This window comes from Etheostoma spectabile, chromosome 15, assembly GCF_008692095.1.
Source record: "Etheostoma spectabile isolate EspeVRDwgs_2016 chromosome 15, UIUC_Espe_1.0, whole genome shotgun sequence".
NCBI classification, from domain to species: domain Eukaryota; kingdom Metazoa; phylum Chordata; class Actinopteri; order Perciformes; family Percidae; genus Etheostoma; species Etheostoma spectabile.
Genome location: NC_045747.1, coordinates 1676120 through 1692375, shown reverse-complemented (window position 1 = coordinate 1692375; position 16256 = coordinate 1676120). Strand labels below are relative to the sequence as shown.

The window sequence follows — 16256 nt, the reverse complement described above, 5'->3', positions numbered from 1 at the left end:
CCATCTTTGAAAGGGCCTCCAACTTTGACCATGGGACTTCCAGCAGATACAGTACATATAAAAAAATTAAAGACATATATTAAAGCTACCTAGCATAATATCAGGAGCTCTCCTTTAGGTCCTAAGGGGGGGGGGGTCTGCCATGCCCGGGTGCTACGGTGGATTCCCTACCAAAGCTTCCCCACAATGCAGTCAGCAAATAGATGACAACCAGTGACTTCACGCCTCGCATACCTATCATCGTTTATTAATAAATTGTTCATACATATCTGGTTAGAGGTGTGGTCCTCGTTAGTGAAAATAAATATAACGTATGTATAAACCCACAAACACTTACCATAACGTAGGCCTACAGTATTTTATGAAAGGCCCTTTGCTCCCCACTAGTTACTGTTCTGCTGTGGGGAACAAGTGATTCCTACAAATGTTATTCAAAATGGAGTCAGTGTTGGTTATTTTATCCTCCTCAGGCTTATTCAGTAGCTTCTAACTAGTCTGTCAAGGGCAATGCATTACATATTTGTGTGAGGGCTTACATATTGGCTTTAGCTACGTAGTGCACATATTTGTTCAGATTTCTGAAGGATCGTGTAAAAATGGAAATGGAGACTGCGCTGTTGTACCGACATCAGATGGTTTGTGTAGGACTTTGTCACTGTGATGGTCTTGTACTTAGTTCTCATATTTTTTCAAGGTCTGTAACAATTCAGCCATTCCTGTGAGCAGATTCAGTGCTGGGACACACATACACACAGACACACACACACACACACACACACAAGCACACACGCAAACACATGCACACACACACACACACTCTCACTAGCACACACAATCATTAGCTACAATGCATCGCAGCCTTGAGACCTTTCCAGTAATGAAAATGCAATGAAAGCTTGAGTCCTTTTGAGGCATAAAACATTGGTTTCCTACTATGCAGATAACCTAAGAAATGTCATAGTGTTGATACATGCTCTCTTATTTTGAATTTTATAAAAAAAATCTGTCTTAATATGCATCATAAAACAAAAACATATCAGCAAATTGAAAGACGGACGGCTCTGTGTACACGATTGTGTGTGTGTGTGTGTGTGTGTGTGTGTGGAAAGAAAGAAAGAAAGATGTGGAGGGCATTAAGTGTGTTCAAAACCATCTGCTTTCTTTCCAACCGTGTGCTCTGAGTCTCCTCTGTAGAAGATTTGGTGCCCTTGTCCGTGATGGAGAGAGTCTGTGTGTATCCCAGCAGGCGTTCCTGTTGATTGGATAGGCCTGGCTGGCTGACTTGCTGGCCCGGAGTATCAATGCCCTTTATCTCGCCTCTCAGCTCTTTTGCTTTGACTTAGTGGCAAAACAAGCACACGACTGCTTGCAATTGATTCGTGGCTTAAGATCTGTACCGGCAAACAATTGTCTGCGTGAAAATCGCACATGTAAAAAAAAAAATCAAGTGTAGATGCGTAGCCTAAAAATTATCCACAGTTAAGGCTCTGTGATGCAGTTGCTATGGCAACCATGATAGAAATAGACGTGTATCTGCAAGGGAATGAAATGTATTGAACTGTTGTTTGGAAACTGAGAGGTTTCACTCTTGGCATTGACATGTGAGAGTGCATGCAGATACGCGTGCTAACTGTTGAGACTGCATATTTGTGATTGTGCATGTGTGTTATCGTATTCACGTGGGGGTTTCTTTTTATGTACATATGCCGTAGTGAAATGTGTGCGAGCGTGTGTGCGTGCACGTTTGACACACTGCAGTACATTAAAAGTGCAGCCCCGTGGATGGGGGGCATAGGGCACATCATTATGATGGTAGGAGAGTGTGATGGGTCTGCACTGCACTCACTGGCCCTGTGTGCGAGAGCAGATAAGCTCGGGCAGAGACAACACAATGAATTTAATGGGAAAAGGATTCTGTTTGTAGCACCTCCATTGTTGTTCTGGCCACGATGATGTTCTGAGCTTGTCGTGTCAAACATTAACAAATGGCTGGATATTATATGGTGATGATTTAAGTGGCTTTTCTTTTAAAGAAACAACAATGTAGCTGCAATGTGTGTACAATAGGTCTGCGTTTCAGCATTATAAGGGACCATAATAAACTGAACATGCTGCACTGCAATCTTTCTCTAATGCAGGCGTACCTATTTGCTCACAAATTGTCTTTTATCTGTTATTGACTCATTTCAGACATAAGCTACCATTCCATTCAGCCCTGTCTCCTCTCCATATTGCCTTTGTACCCTGGTGCCTTCATTAAGGCTACCCATAATTCATTTTCACTGGAGATGAAATAAGAACAAAGGAGCTGTGATAAAACCCTGAGCCCAGACATGCAAAATTTGCATTTGCAATATTACTATAATCTTAGATTTTTTGGTAGAAATAGGGGGGAATCAGTGGAATAGCAAAGGCTTCAGAGAAGGAGGGGAGGTGGAGGGGATGTGATGGAGAGAGATGAGGGAGGGGGTGCAGGAATATGAGTGTGTATGCATTTTCAAGGCGGTCTTTCTGTTGCAAGAAAAAAAACACAGTAGTCTAACAGGAAAACGAATAGCTCGAGCTACTGATGAAGGCATGCAAATGCAATTTAGTGACGGAAACGGAGGTTTGAGAGCTGTATGTGTTAGCAGAGGCTTGTTAGATGGCAATGTGTTTCATTTTAGTTCGAGATAGGTGGAATCACCTAAGCGGTGTGTGAAAGAGGGAGAGATAGGCGAGGGAACAAGAGGGGAGGGGGCGGGGGTGTATGGACCTCACTGGCTACGGGACCTACAGGCACCCCGATTGTGCTCTGCCTTCATCATTTTTGGAGGTGAGGACAAAAGAAAAAAGGGGAAATCGGAAGACAGGCCCGGGATCTGAGTGTCGTGACGGGCCCCCCGACTTCGCCGCCGCTGGTCGGGGTTGTCTGGACTCCAAAGGGTGAGGGAAAAGCGGCGGAGCAGTCGACTCGAGACCGGGGTTTCCTGCCACAGCAGCGGGATTGTCACAAAACAGCCTTTCACTCTTCGAGGGGCCTTGTATTGCTACGTTATCCAGGTATGCATTTAGAGTGTGTTAGCTAGCCTGTCTCTGCCTCTCACTCGCAAACATTAGCTCTGTTTATTCAAGGCAAATGTCAGGCTGCGTGACGATCATTTTCTGATGCAGTACCCACACCAGTTATTTATGCTAGCTAACCCATTTCCACACAGCCCCACTGAACGTCTGAGGGGGAAACATCTGCACCTAATCACCTCTCTTTTGTAGCTAAATGCTGCCTGGTCCCCCGTGCCTTTAGCCTGCTGTAACTATCGTGTTGTGCACCTCCTCAAGTGCTTGTAATACTGTAAACGCAAGGTTTGCTAGGATGCTAACTAGTGGTTGTAGCTTAGCTAACTATGCGGCTAACGTTACATCGCATATTTAATTTGCAGTAGCCTAACGTTATGTGAGGTATTTTAGCTTTAACGCTAACCTTACAAGGCTAAAAGAGGCAGCGCTACAAAGCTAATTGTAATGCGTAGACCTATTGGCTAATGTAACGTTAGCCGCTGTATAAAACTATATGGCACAAACGCCAGTGTTGTTGATGACAATCTGATGAGACGACAAACCAACACAATATAACAGTGCTGGCGTTTGATCATCATATGCAAAATGTATTGTGTGTAAGGAAGTCCAATGAGATGAGAAATATTGAAAAACCTCAAACTAATGAGTCTAGTATCTAAAAAAAGGAGAGATGTCATCTCAAAATAATGACTAATCTTTTCAAAATGATGAGAAACTTTCTCCAAATGATGAGAAACTTTCTCTAAAAATGACTTGGTATCTCAAAATGATGAGAAACTTTTTTTAAATAGTCATTATTTTGAGATACTACAGTATATCAGTATTTTGAGAAAGTCTCTGATTAATTTTGAGATACTAATTCATTATGACTTACAAGATCTTGTTCATCACATTGGCGGAAATGAGCTTCCATGCATAAGCTTTTAACAGTTAGGCAGCTATGCAACTGACTGACTTGCTGACAGACTGCATTGAGCCAGTTGTTATTAATGCTGCACTGGTGTGTGTATTGTGAATGCTGCTGCCTGGCCTGCACAGTGAGCTGCTGTGATTAATTAGTAATCAAGGTATGCGCTAATAGACAGATGGAGATCAATAGTGTCCTTCCAATTTTTCCAATTTTACACTCCGTCACCTGCGAGCTTTGACCATTAGATGCAACACTTGAAGATAAACCTGTATTAAGTATGTTTGACTCAAAAAGGGATGACCAGATTTTAGTAGCCATCCTGGTCCTGTTTTTTACCATGATTATTTAACTGCTCATTACTCTCTCCGCAGTGGATCGGAACAAAATAAAACATTACATTGGTCGTTCACCCTAGTGATTGACAGACAAATAACCCAAATACTAATAGTTGTAATCGCTAACAGTGAGAGCTTGTTATCGTGCGGCTTATTGGAAGTCGACACTTCCGTAACAAAAGTCACCCAAAGTTGTGTTTGGGCCGTTAACCATTTGACAGTGTATTTGAGGGAGACAATAGAGGCTTGTGTCACACATGGCAATTATGGATACTGACCTCGTAAAGATGGCGCATGCCTTTTAATGATCACCCATAATCATTAAAGGCCATTAAAACAAGTTAAAAACACTAACGTTAATGGTTTGGTCTAATTTTAAAGAAGTAGGAGATTGGCTACTTTTGTCTTGGCTCCACAGGGTTGTTTGTTTACATGTGAAGTAGTGTTTGGGACTTGTCTATGTTACTTTGTTGCCTTAATTGCATGCTGCCGCTTACCCACTTTTCTCTTCAGCAACTCTTCAGTTTGCTATCAGTCAGAAAAGACAGCGTAGGCATGTATTGTTAAAGCTCCAAACACAGGAAAGGCTGTACTTTCAGAGCATAATAAAACAGGAGTGTTAATATGAGGCCAACACGTCTTCTTAAGTGGAATAGACAGTGTGTACAACAAGGAAGTAATGTTTATATTATTGTTGATTTTGGTAGATGAAAAAGATTCTCTGTGGGAAATGCTGATGTAATCTGAAATATCTGATGCTATATCAGCACTTTTTCACAGTTTGTAAGTACAAAGGCTCCAAACTAATTCCATGAATGTTCATAGTTGCATTGATAAATATGTTGTAATAAAATGGCACTGCATCTTTTTTCTCTCACTTGAAAAATGATATTAAACAACTCCCAAAAGGCTTTAAGTTCAGTGTAATTGTTTGACCACTGTACATGTCTCTTTATAACCATTCTAAACAACAGCTGGAGCACAAGGTATAGTAAATACATGTCACCGTTTCAGTTTTGTGTGCTAATGTTTTTGATTCATCTTTTGTATTTGCAGAGTTGTGAAGGCTTCTGGTCACCAGCTCCCGGAAAAACGTATCTGCATGGAAATACTGAAGCGAGAGAGAGAAAACAGAAAACGGGAGCTTGAATAGACTGAACTTGAAGTGGAATAAATGGATTACCCTCCTTTTGGAAAATTGTTGCCATGGAACTAGGTAGAATAAAGTGATGGTTGACAGAAAGAAACAAAGGTAAGACAGCTACATGCTGAAGATACAGGAGAGGACCAAGAAGAATCTGAACACAGCGTCAAGGAAAGAACAATTACTAAATAGGGACCAGAGACTTCTATAGTATGAAGTAATGCATGCCGTAGCAAAAAAAAAAAAGAAGACCGCATTTGAAAGGGAATGACCAAGAAAAAGAACATCTCAAAGTGTATAACTCTCTGCATCCAAGAGCTGATGAGAATATCAATGGAGTGTTTGCCTCTGGGAGTGTTTAATGATGGTCTGTATTTAGACCTCTTGATTCCAGTTATTGCGGTTTTGGTCTCACACAGGTGTGAGTCAGGTCCTGGCAAACGTATTGACAAACTGTTCGTTGCTGATTGTTGGGACAGAACACATTCTCAATGATTTTATTGAGATTTCTTTGCACAAAACACAATTCAATCCTAACGTAGCTCTGTCCGCTTGAGCTGTAATTATAGTGGAGCATACACATGTAAAGACATCTCTTGTGGTGGTGTGTCAGACATCCATGATATCATCGCCTGCTCGGTGCCAAACTGCTTCAGCTTCATGGAAAGGACTGCACAGTTTTAGTCTTGTATTTTTATGCCATAGAAACCTGCTTCTCTACACATATTTTTTTTCTTTTTTCTTTTGAAAAATTCAATTTTTCAAGACTCAACTGTAAAGTTAACCTTTTTTTTCTTTAAATGTGAAAACAACCAAACCATGATCACATTGAAAAAGTAAGACTTTTACCATTTGGCCTTTTCATATATTGATAAAGCATAGTCTGTTCAAGTGCCCTACCCACTTTCTGCTAAAAAAAAAGAAAAAATAACATCTGCGATATATATTCCTCAGCTTGAACTCTTTTTCAAAGCATTTCCTTGTTTTACTGCCAGGCCATAGACTCTCTCTTTGTCATTCATGGTTACTGCCGTAAGCCTTCCAGTTTCTGATCAGAAGCATTCCCTGGTATAGACACTGACAGATAGTTCCGTTATTAATCCAAACTTGGGAAAACAATGCAGAATTTTTCTAACAGCCCAGTTCCCCCTTCTCTCCCCCCGGGGTTCAGTGGGAGGGCTGTAGGGGGAACGCCATATCCCCCTCAGCCAACAGACCCTCAGATCTCCCCACGGATGACAGATGACTACGCAGGGATGCAGCAGCAGAGCCTGCACAGAAGCCATCACCACCCCAGTCAAGCCAGTCACATGCTTGCTTACAGTGCTAGAAACAGAGGGGCAGTGGAGGCACCGCCGACACAGAGTAACATTCACAGCGGCAACACTAACAACCCTTACAGGAAGGACGCCATGGATTATTACTTTTCAATGGGTGGAAAGGACAGGCACAGAAGGGGGGGCATGGCTTATGGGGCAGGATTTGGGTACCCTAATATTGATGGACATATACCTCACCAGTACCGGCATGCTGGATCTGGCTCTGCACCAGCATCTGGCCTGATGTCACCATATCCAGTAGACTATGGCCCCAGTGCTGGTTCAGGTGGAGGTGCTGGTGCTGGAGCATTTTCCCCTTCTCATCAGTACAATATGAGTCAGAATGCTGCAATGCAGTCAGTGCCAGGTTCTCAGATGCAGCACCGCCGGCATGGGCAAACCTTCCCCGCTGTCCACCACGGACAGCAGCATAGAAGCTATCCACACTCTGGGCACAGAATGACCCCTCAATACCCGCACTACTCCCCACAGGGTGGAGCATCCACAGGGTCATCAGGAATGTACAGCCCCCCTCCACAGAGATATCTGGACGGGGCTGCTAGCACCGGGTTCGATCCCAAAGTCAACAGTTCTCCCAGTGTCAACTCCAGTTCAAACTCAGTCTCCAGTTCAGTTGCTGCTAACAATGTGGGGCCAATGGAGACTGTTCAACAGAGTTACCATGCTTCAAACTATCCTGGATATTCCCAGCAGACACTTTCACTTCACAAGCAAGCCACACTACAGCACCGCAACTCTCAGCACAATTTAGGGGTAGGTTATGACAACTCTCTCAAGATGCAGCACCAGGGCCCGTCTCCAGGCTCTGTATATGCTAAACATCATCAAGCCTCCAATCCCAGTACACCTCTAACAGCATCTCAAGAAATAACCAAATCCCCAATGCATCCCAATGCTCAACAAACCCAAATTAACCAAAACTTTAGCCCGATATCCAACCCCTCACCTGCTGCCTCCGCAGTGCATTCCCCCAGTTGTAGCTCCTCTCCCTCCCCTTTGATGGGTGTCTCAGATGTACACGGAAACCCCTCAGGTTATGGTCTTTCACATCCTCCTACATCAAACCCCCGAAGTAGCCATGGTCAAGGTAGATTACTGCAGACCATGCCACAGTTAAGTCCCACCCCCAACTCAAATAGCAGCATCAGTAGTTGTGGTAGCAGTGGCAGTCATAAAGCTCACAGCATGAGTGCAGTTGGAGGGAGCAGTCTTCCTCCAACCGGCCGCAACAAATTGGGTCCAGGCACAGGAATTGGATCCCGAGAGGACGGCTCCTCTATTTATTCATCCTCTCCACTAGACAAAATGCAGGATGCTGGCTTGAATAGTCTTAATGCCTTGAGCTCACAAGTAGCCAATTTACCAAACACAGTACAGCACATGCTCCTCACCGACTCCGTGCTTTCCCAGAAGAAGGGGAAAGATGTGGGGCAGATGCAACAGACCACACATGGCGTGTCTCCATCACAACCAAGGAGTCGAAATGCAAGTGCAGCATCAAGCACTAGCACAGTTAAAAATGGAAGTGCACTGGGCATCGGTGATGGTGCCAGCTTAGATGCTGGTGCAGATGAAGACTCCTCATTGATGTCAGTTTGTGGCTCATCAGGGACCAAGGTGGAGCGTGAGGAGCCATTTTCTGAAGGGGAACATGGGAGAGTGAGGCAGATGAGTGGTGCAAGCAGTGGATCGGAACCAACTGGTTCTCACGCTCCCGGTCAGAGTCAAACACAGACTGGGCAAGCATCAGCTGTTAAAGCAGTCACTTCTGATTCACCGTCAAAAGAACAAAATGTTTCCAAAACAAAAGCAAATGAAGCTCAGATTCCCTCTTCATCTCCATCCTTTGGATGCCACTCATCAGAGACTGGCCCAACTTCCCATTCAACACCTCCAGTTTCCTCATCCCCCTCATCCACCCCTTCCACTATTCCTCCTACTCAGCCCAATTGTGTCTCAGAGTCTGGTCTACCTCATAATGACCACAGAGGTGGTCACAAGAGGACATCAGAAATAAAAAATGAAGTCATCAAAAATGAAAGTGAAGGAGCAATGGACAACACAGAGAAAGGCAGTAGCCAAATGCAGCGTGATGGAGAAGTAAACTCACAAAATTGTCAGGACAAAGAAAACCGGTTGCACGCTGCACCCAGATTACACAATGAGAGGGAAGAAAAACACACATCTGAGGAACAGCAGAGTGCCAGTAGTGTTGGTGTGATTGTTTCAGCTCGGTCTGAGGGAAGTCACACTGGAAAAAGCAAGCATCCCCAAGACAACTGTAAAGAAGAGAAACACTCCTTAAGAGAGTCAAGCAGTCATAATGGGGACGAAGGTGTAGATTTGAGTTTATATTCCTCCCTTCACCAGAAATCTAATTTTGGACGGCCTCAAAATCCTCCCCAGTCTGGACCACATAAATATGGATACCCAGAATCAACATATGGCTCAGATTTGTCAATGAAAAATAGAGGAAGGGCTGGCCCAGCCGGTGTTGTGGACTCAAATTCCAGATACTTGGGGTACCAACAGTCACAAGCTGGTTATGGCCCTATGCATCCAAAATATGCTGGATCTGTAGCAGAGGCTTTGGTGAAGAGAGGGCAAGCAGCAGGAGCTAAAGGTCATGAGGATAATTCCCAGCAATTTCCGAGCCTTTTACAAGAGGTTCTTCAAGGTTACAATTTAGATAGGCGTTATGGCAGACCAGAGCAGGCCTTTCCTGCGCATCTCCAAGTTCAACAACCGTTTCAAACCAGACACCCGTATGGCATAACTGAGGTTTCGGCTCATTCTGGACAAATGAGTAGCTCTGGAAGGACCCCACATCCAAACCAGAGGCATGGAAGAGAACCGGATTTTAACACAGATCCTCAGTTGTCAGTGAAGTCCGAAGTGTCCATTACTAAGATAATGCAAAATGCTGAGAAAACTGAAGTGGGCGTGTCCCAGAGCCATTTAACACAGGCTACAGATTCTCAGCAACCCCCAACAAAACATATCAACTTAGCTGACTATTCTCTACCACAGAGAAAAGTGTTATCTAATGTGTCCACTCCATCCTCGGCTGTGCAGGAGCTCCTTTTGCAAGAGCCAGAGCCGCTAACGGGCACCATTGGTCAAACTGAGTCTCAAAAATCATCAGGCTCCATATTAGCCCCATCAGAGCGGCGCTCCGTCATATGTGATGTGTCGCCAAACCGACGCGGCACGCCAGAGAGGGACAGGGAATGTGACCGAGAGAGGGAGTGGGAGAAAAGTCAGAGTGGAGCCTCTGTTATTCAACAGCCATTTTCCTCTCCACCAACAGCCAATGATCTGAGTAAAAAGGATATTGCAGAGAAACAAGTAGTGAAAATGGAAACAACGTCAAAAGACGCTGGCTCAGACGCTGCAAATTTACAAACCGATCATCATGGCAGTGGTGGAGCTAATGAGGCTGATATAGAGTATCATTCCAAGTCTGTTCATACATCAGTTGTAATGAATGCTGACCCCTACAGGCGAGGTAATGTTGATATTCCACCCTTGCCTTCTCATCCTTTGAGCACAAACCCCTTATCTTCACCTTCAAGGCACCAGTCCTATCTTCATGGTGTTGATTTATCAACTGGCAGTGGGAGCGGTTTTCCTGGATATCGATTTGGAGATACAAGAGAAGGCAATATAATGCCACGCAGTAACCCCCATTTCCCCTCCCACCATCCATACCACAATTTATCCCCCCAGACTCAAGCCACAAACAAGCTTCAAATGTATCCTCACCCTCGGGGTCCCCCTCATCACCCCCATGACATGAATGACTGGGTAAAAGCAATGAACAGGCCATCGAAGGAGATGATGATGCAGCCTGGTTCTTCTCCAGGAAGACATAAAGTCAGCCAATCCGAACAGAGACAAAGAATGATCTCACAAACTGACATGCCCGGTGAACAACACGCAACCAAAATGTCCCTCCATCATCAAGGCGCTTTCTTCGATTTGAAAATGTGGGAGTCAACACACTCTGGAAGAGAAGGCTCTACGATGATAGAAGGAGACTCCTTCTACAGAACACAGCCTCCGGCTCCTGTAGCTTCACACGTCCCTGTTCCACCACAAAACCAAAATGCTGCTGAACCCGAGGTCTCCAGAGTAGCAGCAATGGAAGCCAGACTTCCCTGCCAACCTCCTCCACCCAGCTCCACTAAGCCTTCTGCTGACATGAACTCCACTCAGCCACAACAGGTGCAGCGTCAGACTAAAGCCGGTGGTTCTGGAGACACAAATCCACTAATGTTGCGGAGGAGAGTTCGTTCTTTTATCTCTCCTATACCCGCCAAAAGGCAACTCCAGGCTGCCACAAATTTACATCACTCCCCTGGGGCTCAGTCTGAGTCTAGCCATCACAACGAAGATGACTCATCCAGTTCAGATATCCCATGTCCGAGGCTCTCTTCCCCTCTGCCCGGAGAGAATACCTATTTACAACCTCTATCTCCATCCAGTGGTAATGCCAAGGCTTTGCCTCCCAGGAAAGGACGAGGTTTAAAACTGGAGGCAATAGTGCAGAAAATCACACCAAATATTAAAAAGCCAGCAGGCCATGTTGATGATGAGTCAAATCATTACCCAGGCTTCTCTCACTCAGAAATACCAGCATTTAATGATTCACAGGACCAAGACTTGGCGCATTTCCCTAGGGTTGCAGGAGGGGATGATAGTTACATGGATGAAAGTCACTCGTTAAACGACATGATTCCCTTCAGAGGAGTTGATGAGACTGGGCCTTTACCTCCAACTGCCTACCCATGTGATCCTCATCAGACGTCCCAAACCCTAAAACAAGACTTTGACTTTGGATTAGGAGCCGCTGTGGCATCAGCATCTGGTGACAAGGAGGATTTTACCTTGCTCGGACCTTTGCCCCCTCCTCCACCTCTTCCCCGCCCAGTCCAAGGTTCCCCACCTCCATCTTCATCTGCCCTGTCGGACATTCAACATTTCACCAACACTTACCAGCAGCTTGAGACAAGAAGGGGAGAGCAGTCTGCTGCTACCCTTCTTCGGCAGAAACTTCAAGAATCTGGCATGGGGTTTGATGATTACCCTGGCAGTGACTACTATGGCGCCACCCCACCCCACCATAGTCAAGGACACATGCTGAATAGGCAACATCAGATGTCCTCTGGTAGGTCCAGTCTGTCCCCACAAGATTCTAAGCTATCAGAGAGTTCAGTGCCTAAAGGCTATTTCCCATCTGGCAAGAAGAAGGGCAGGCCTGTAGGGAGTGTGAATAAACAAAAACGGGCCCAGAACCAGGCCCAGACACAGGCCCAGACACAGGGGCAGGGCCCGCTTCAAGCCCAGGCTCAGAGCACAACTCAGAGTACCCCTGCGGCTCCAACCACTCCGACAGCTACTGCCACAACCCCGGACTTGGCGCAGACTACCAGCAGCTCACCACCACCTGCAGCACCACCCCTGTCAGACAATAAAAACACTCCCCCACTGACCCCACCCATTTTAACCCAGATAGTAAAAGTGGATGTTGAGAGTGAAGACACACCGCCAGAGATCGAGGTCAAACCTGTGCGAAGGAGACGCAAAGGTGTGAAAGATGAAGACGGGTCACTGCAAGCCAGAGGACGACAGAGGAGGAGAAGGAGAGGAGCAGCACCGACGGCACCACCAGGGGCCAAAGACTACCCAGATACACCTTTAGGGGCAGGAGGGAGCCCTGGCACAAATAGAGTATTCATAGATCCTAATAGAAAGGGCCCATTTGTTCCACACATTCATGTTGAGAACAAAGTACCAGAGATCGGGGCAGTGTGCACCATTGTAAATGCAGGCGGGAGTGGAACTGATTCTCTCCTGACCTCCGCTCTTTCCTCCCAGTTATCTAGGAGAGACAGAGACTCAGAGAAAGGCGAGACAGACGAGGTGGAAACTACATTACAGTCAGGAAAAGCGCTTCCTTCATCTGGTTACGTTGTTTCAGGCCCCGTGATTACAGAGACCAATCACTCTGGCCGCCTACTTTGCTGCCTGTGTCAGAAATGGGCAAATTACAAGCACCTCGGAGATCTCTATGGACCTTTCTATCCAGCTGAATATGCCGCAAAGCTCCCCAAGAACCAGCCCCAAGTCCGACAATGTCCAGCGACTACGGGCACAAATAAAATGGGACCAAATTTAGACATAAGCTCAAATGCTTTGAGCGCCATCCAAGACATGCAAACAAGAGATACTCAGTTTACCAAGCCCCCAACTGAGAGTGACTATGCCATCAGCCTTGATTCAAACCCAATACCTCTCACCATGACAGCCAGAACTGCCCCCACAGCTGGTAGAGAGGAAATGATGATGCACGTAACTGGCAAGTTCAGCAACAGTGCCTCCTCTTCTTCCTCCTCTTCCTTCTCGTCTTACACCAGTAAAACAACATCGCTAACCTGGGACATGAGTCTAGACATCCGGCCTATCCCTGAGCTGAAGAGAGAGCCAGACCTCGAGATGGACCAGCAACAGACGCAAATCCAGCAACAGCTGCAGCCGTCAAAAGAAGAAGCCCAACAGCGACCCCAACACAGAAAGCTGACCTCGCACCCCCGCTTTAAAAGGAGGCACAAATCTAGTGACGATTCCCCCAGAATGGTGCCATCCAACAGTAAGGCGTCCCTGCCCTTTCAGCCCCCTCCGCCCGCCTTGGACTCCCTGGGACCCTTGGCACAACTCGCCCAGCTGCCTCAGATGCCCATGGACCCGGAGGAGCTGTGGGTCCACGAAGGATGCATAGTATGGACCAGTGGAGTGTATCTTGTCAATGGGAGACTGTATGGCCTGCAGGAGGCACTAGATGGTGCCAGAGAAACAGTGAGTGTTCTGTTTCTATTTTTTTCTTTTCTGATATTGACTTTTACCTTTTCAAAGACATAAGACATGCTTTTATTGATTTCTTCTTTGCCATTCTGTCTCTGCTCAGTCCTGCTCGTACTGTGAGATGGTTGGCTCAACCCTGGGCTGCTACAGTAAAGGCTGTACACTTCGCTACCACTACCTGTGCGCCATTGAAGCAGGTAAGTGAATACGTTGAATACAGGCACGGTGTAAAATAATGACTTCATGTAAGATTCTATTGCCCAATAATGGAATTTTGTGTCTGTTTAAAATCAAAATATGTTTTTACTGTAAGAGCTCTGTGTGGCAATATCTGTCACGTACTAATATTCTCTGTCCCTCGAACAGATTGCTCTCTAAACGAGGATAACTTCTCACTGCGGTGTCCAAAGCACAAGGTAAAGAAGGAGATATTGGTCTATGTTATTTGTAAAAAAAACACACAGGTTCCACTTCATGCCCATAAGAGGGCAAACCAATGCAACGGGAGACAACTGCTGGTATGGGTCTATATTTATTTTAACATGAACATTTATTTTAAAAGATCCACATACACGGGACGCCTCCACCTCTCTCTCTCTCTCTCTCTCTCTCTCTCTCTCTCTGGAGCATGACGGACATGATGCGGATTACACCGCGTCACGCATCCGACTTGTAATTTGGTCATAAACAACCGGGTCTCTTCCCGTTTCTTCTCTTGACGATTTCAGAGTCTACCCTTTCCGACAGAAGTTCCTGCTTCTAGTCTTCTCTTCATTTTAGACGTTTGCGTCTTTGTGGCGTCTTCTTCTTCATCCTAGTTGTTTGTGTGCTCCGGGTAGCGCCAGGCAAAACGTCAACATGCCCACTCACTCGCTGAATTCTCCAGATGATTGGGCTCAATCGGACAACACACAGACAGGGAGCTCAATGTTTAGGGAGCAGCAGCCCAGGCCCAGAAGTGCTGCACAATATTCGAATAACATGTTTAAATGTCTGTTTTTTTGTTTGTTTGTTTTTACAATGGAATATACATTGTAATTAGGAATAGACAGCCCTATTCCTCACCACCCAATCACTTCATAATTTCTTTGAATCTCTTTCATCCTCCTCTCTCTCTCTCTCTCTCTCTCTCTCTCTCTCTCTCTCTCTCTCTCTGTTTCACCCAGAGCATCCGGCCAGCCAAGACAGTTACCTGGAGCATCGGAGAGAGGCTGAGAGAAACGCAGAAGATGAAAGACACAGGAGTCTAGGAGCTGTAGTGTAGACTTGTTTGTGTGTTGTGTGTGTGGTGTGTGTGTTGTGTGTGTCATAGTCCAAACATTTAGGGTGTTCTCAACAGATTCCCCCCACCTTTCCAAACATATGTTTATTATTATTTATTCCTTTAAAAAAAAATGGAAAGGCTTTCCAAAGTGGGAACTAGTGTGCCAGAATGCTGCATCCATAAAAAAACATCTAGTAGATTGAAAAACACAACTTCCCTCATTGTGTAACATGATATAGTGCTGTTCTGCAGCCAACCGACCCTACCTTTGATCATTTGCATCTGGGGAAACATTATTTGGTGGGAGACTGGTTTCTCATTAATGGGCCTTCAGTCAATGGGCACCAGTTGCTTGCCTTAGGGCAACAAATGTCTACCTGTTTACCTATTCAGAAGATTTTAATTTCACACATTAATACAATAGTTACTCTACTCTTTGTTGGCTGGGTCTTCCTCCTGCTCTCACACTCCCCACCTCACATTAGTGACTGTACTGCTGCCTTTCACTACCTCGCCCTCACTTTCATTCAGCCTGTCCTCATAGAAACTAAACACACACCGTATTTCCTATTTTATTCCTCTCTTTGTAAAATCCCAGCCGAATGCTGATTGCATGCTAAAGATTTAACAAGTTCTTCCCTTTACTTCATCACATTTTTACAAATATATATTTCCTACTATAACCAATCACATAGCAGTATATACCCTGATCTGGGTGAAGCTCACCTGCTGAAAGCGGTTTGATTTATGAAAGGGATGCTACATTTTCTTTTCTTTTTCTGACCAATCACTCCGTTAACCAACAAGCAGGCAGCGGCGTCCCAGTTCACCGTCCAGGACGCTCGGATATACTTTATTACATTTCACGTCTGCGGACACACATCTTTCAGTGCATTGTCGTGGACACATGCAGCCACTCTCCCTACACTGGAACCCCTTGGATCCATGCAATCAACACGAGTCCGCAGCTGTCTGAACTAGGGCTGGATTCTGAATTCAATACTTATTTTTTTTGAGTATCAAAAATTGCCTCGTTATTCAATACCAATTTCAATGTCTAAGGAGTATATCTCCAGCATCAGTGAGCCAATGCAGCATGCTTCTACCGGCATCTAATAATGCCTGGGTTTTATTTGTTCTGTGCTCGGCTTCCTGTCCCACACTCTTGCTGTGGAGCTCTGTGGAGCTCTGTGTATCTGCAGCTCTGCAGCTGGGACGGAGTCGGTAGAAATACACACATTGACTTTAATGGAAACCTAATGACCCCGCCGCCGTTCCGGAGCAGATCCGCATCCATTCGCACCCGGTGGAAATTGGGGGTCAGGCGTCTCACAGTGGGGAC

At 45.5% G+C, this 16256-nt stretch overlaps 1 protein-coding gene across 2 annotated transcripts in view; it reads left to right on the top strand.

Moving 5' to 3' along the window:
- Positions 1-2517: 2517 nt before the first annotated feature.
- The window catches only part of tcf20 (transcription factor 20), a 15846-nt gene continuing 2107 nt past the window's right edge, over positions 2518-16256 (top strand). The window contains exons 1-5 of one of the 2 annotated variants that reach the window (XM_032538273.1): positions 2518-3042; positions 5359-13644; positions 13754-13847; positions 14017-14066; positions 14808-14905. In XM_032538273.1, coding sequence (XP_032394164.1) covers positions 6565-13644; positions 13754-13847; positions 14017-14066; positions 14808-14900 — 7317 coding nt within the window. In that variant the 5' untranslated portion in view covers positions 2518-3042; positions 5359-6564 and the 3' untranslated portion in view covers positions 14901-14905. Of the gene's footprint in view, positions 3043-5358; positions 13645-13753; positions 13848-14016; positions 14080-14806; positions 14906-16256 lie in introns of both variants that reach the window. The other variant, XM_032538274.1, reaches the window with a different exon arrangement.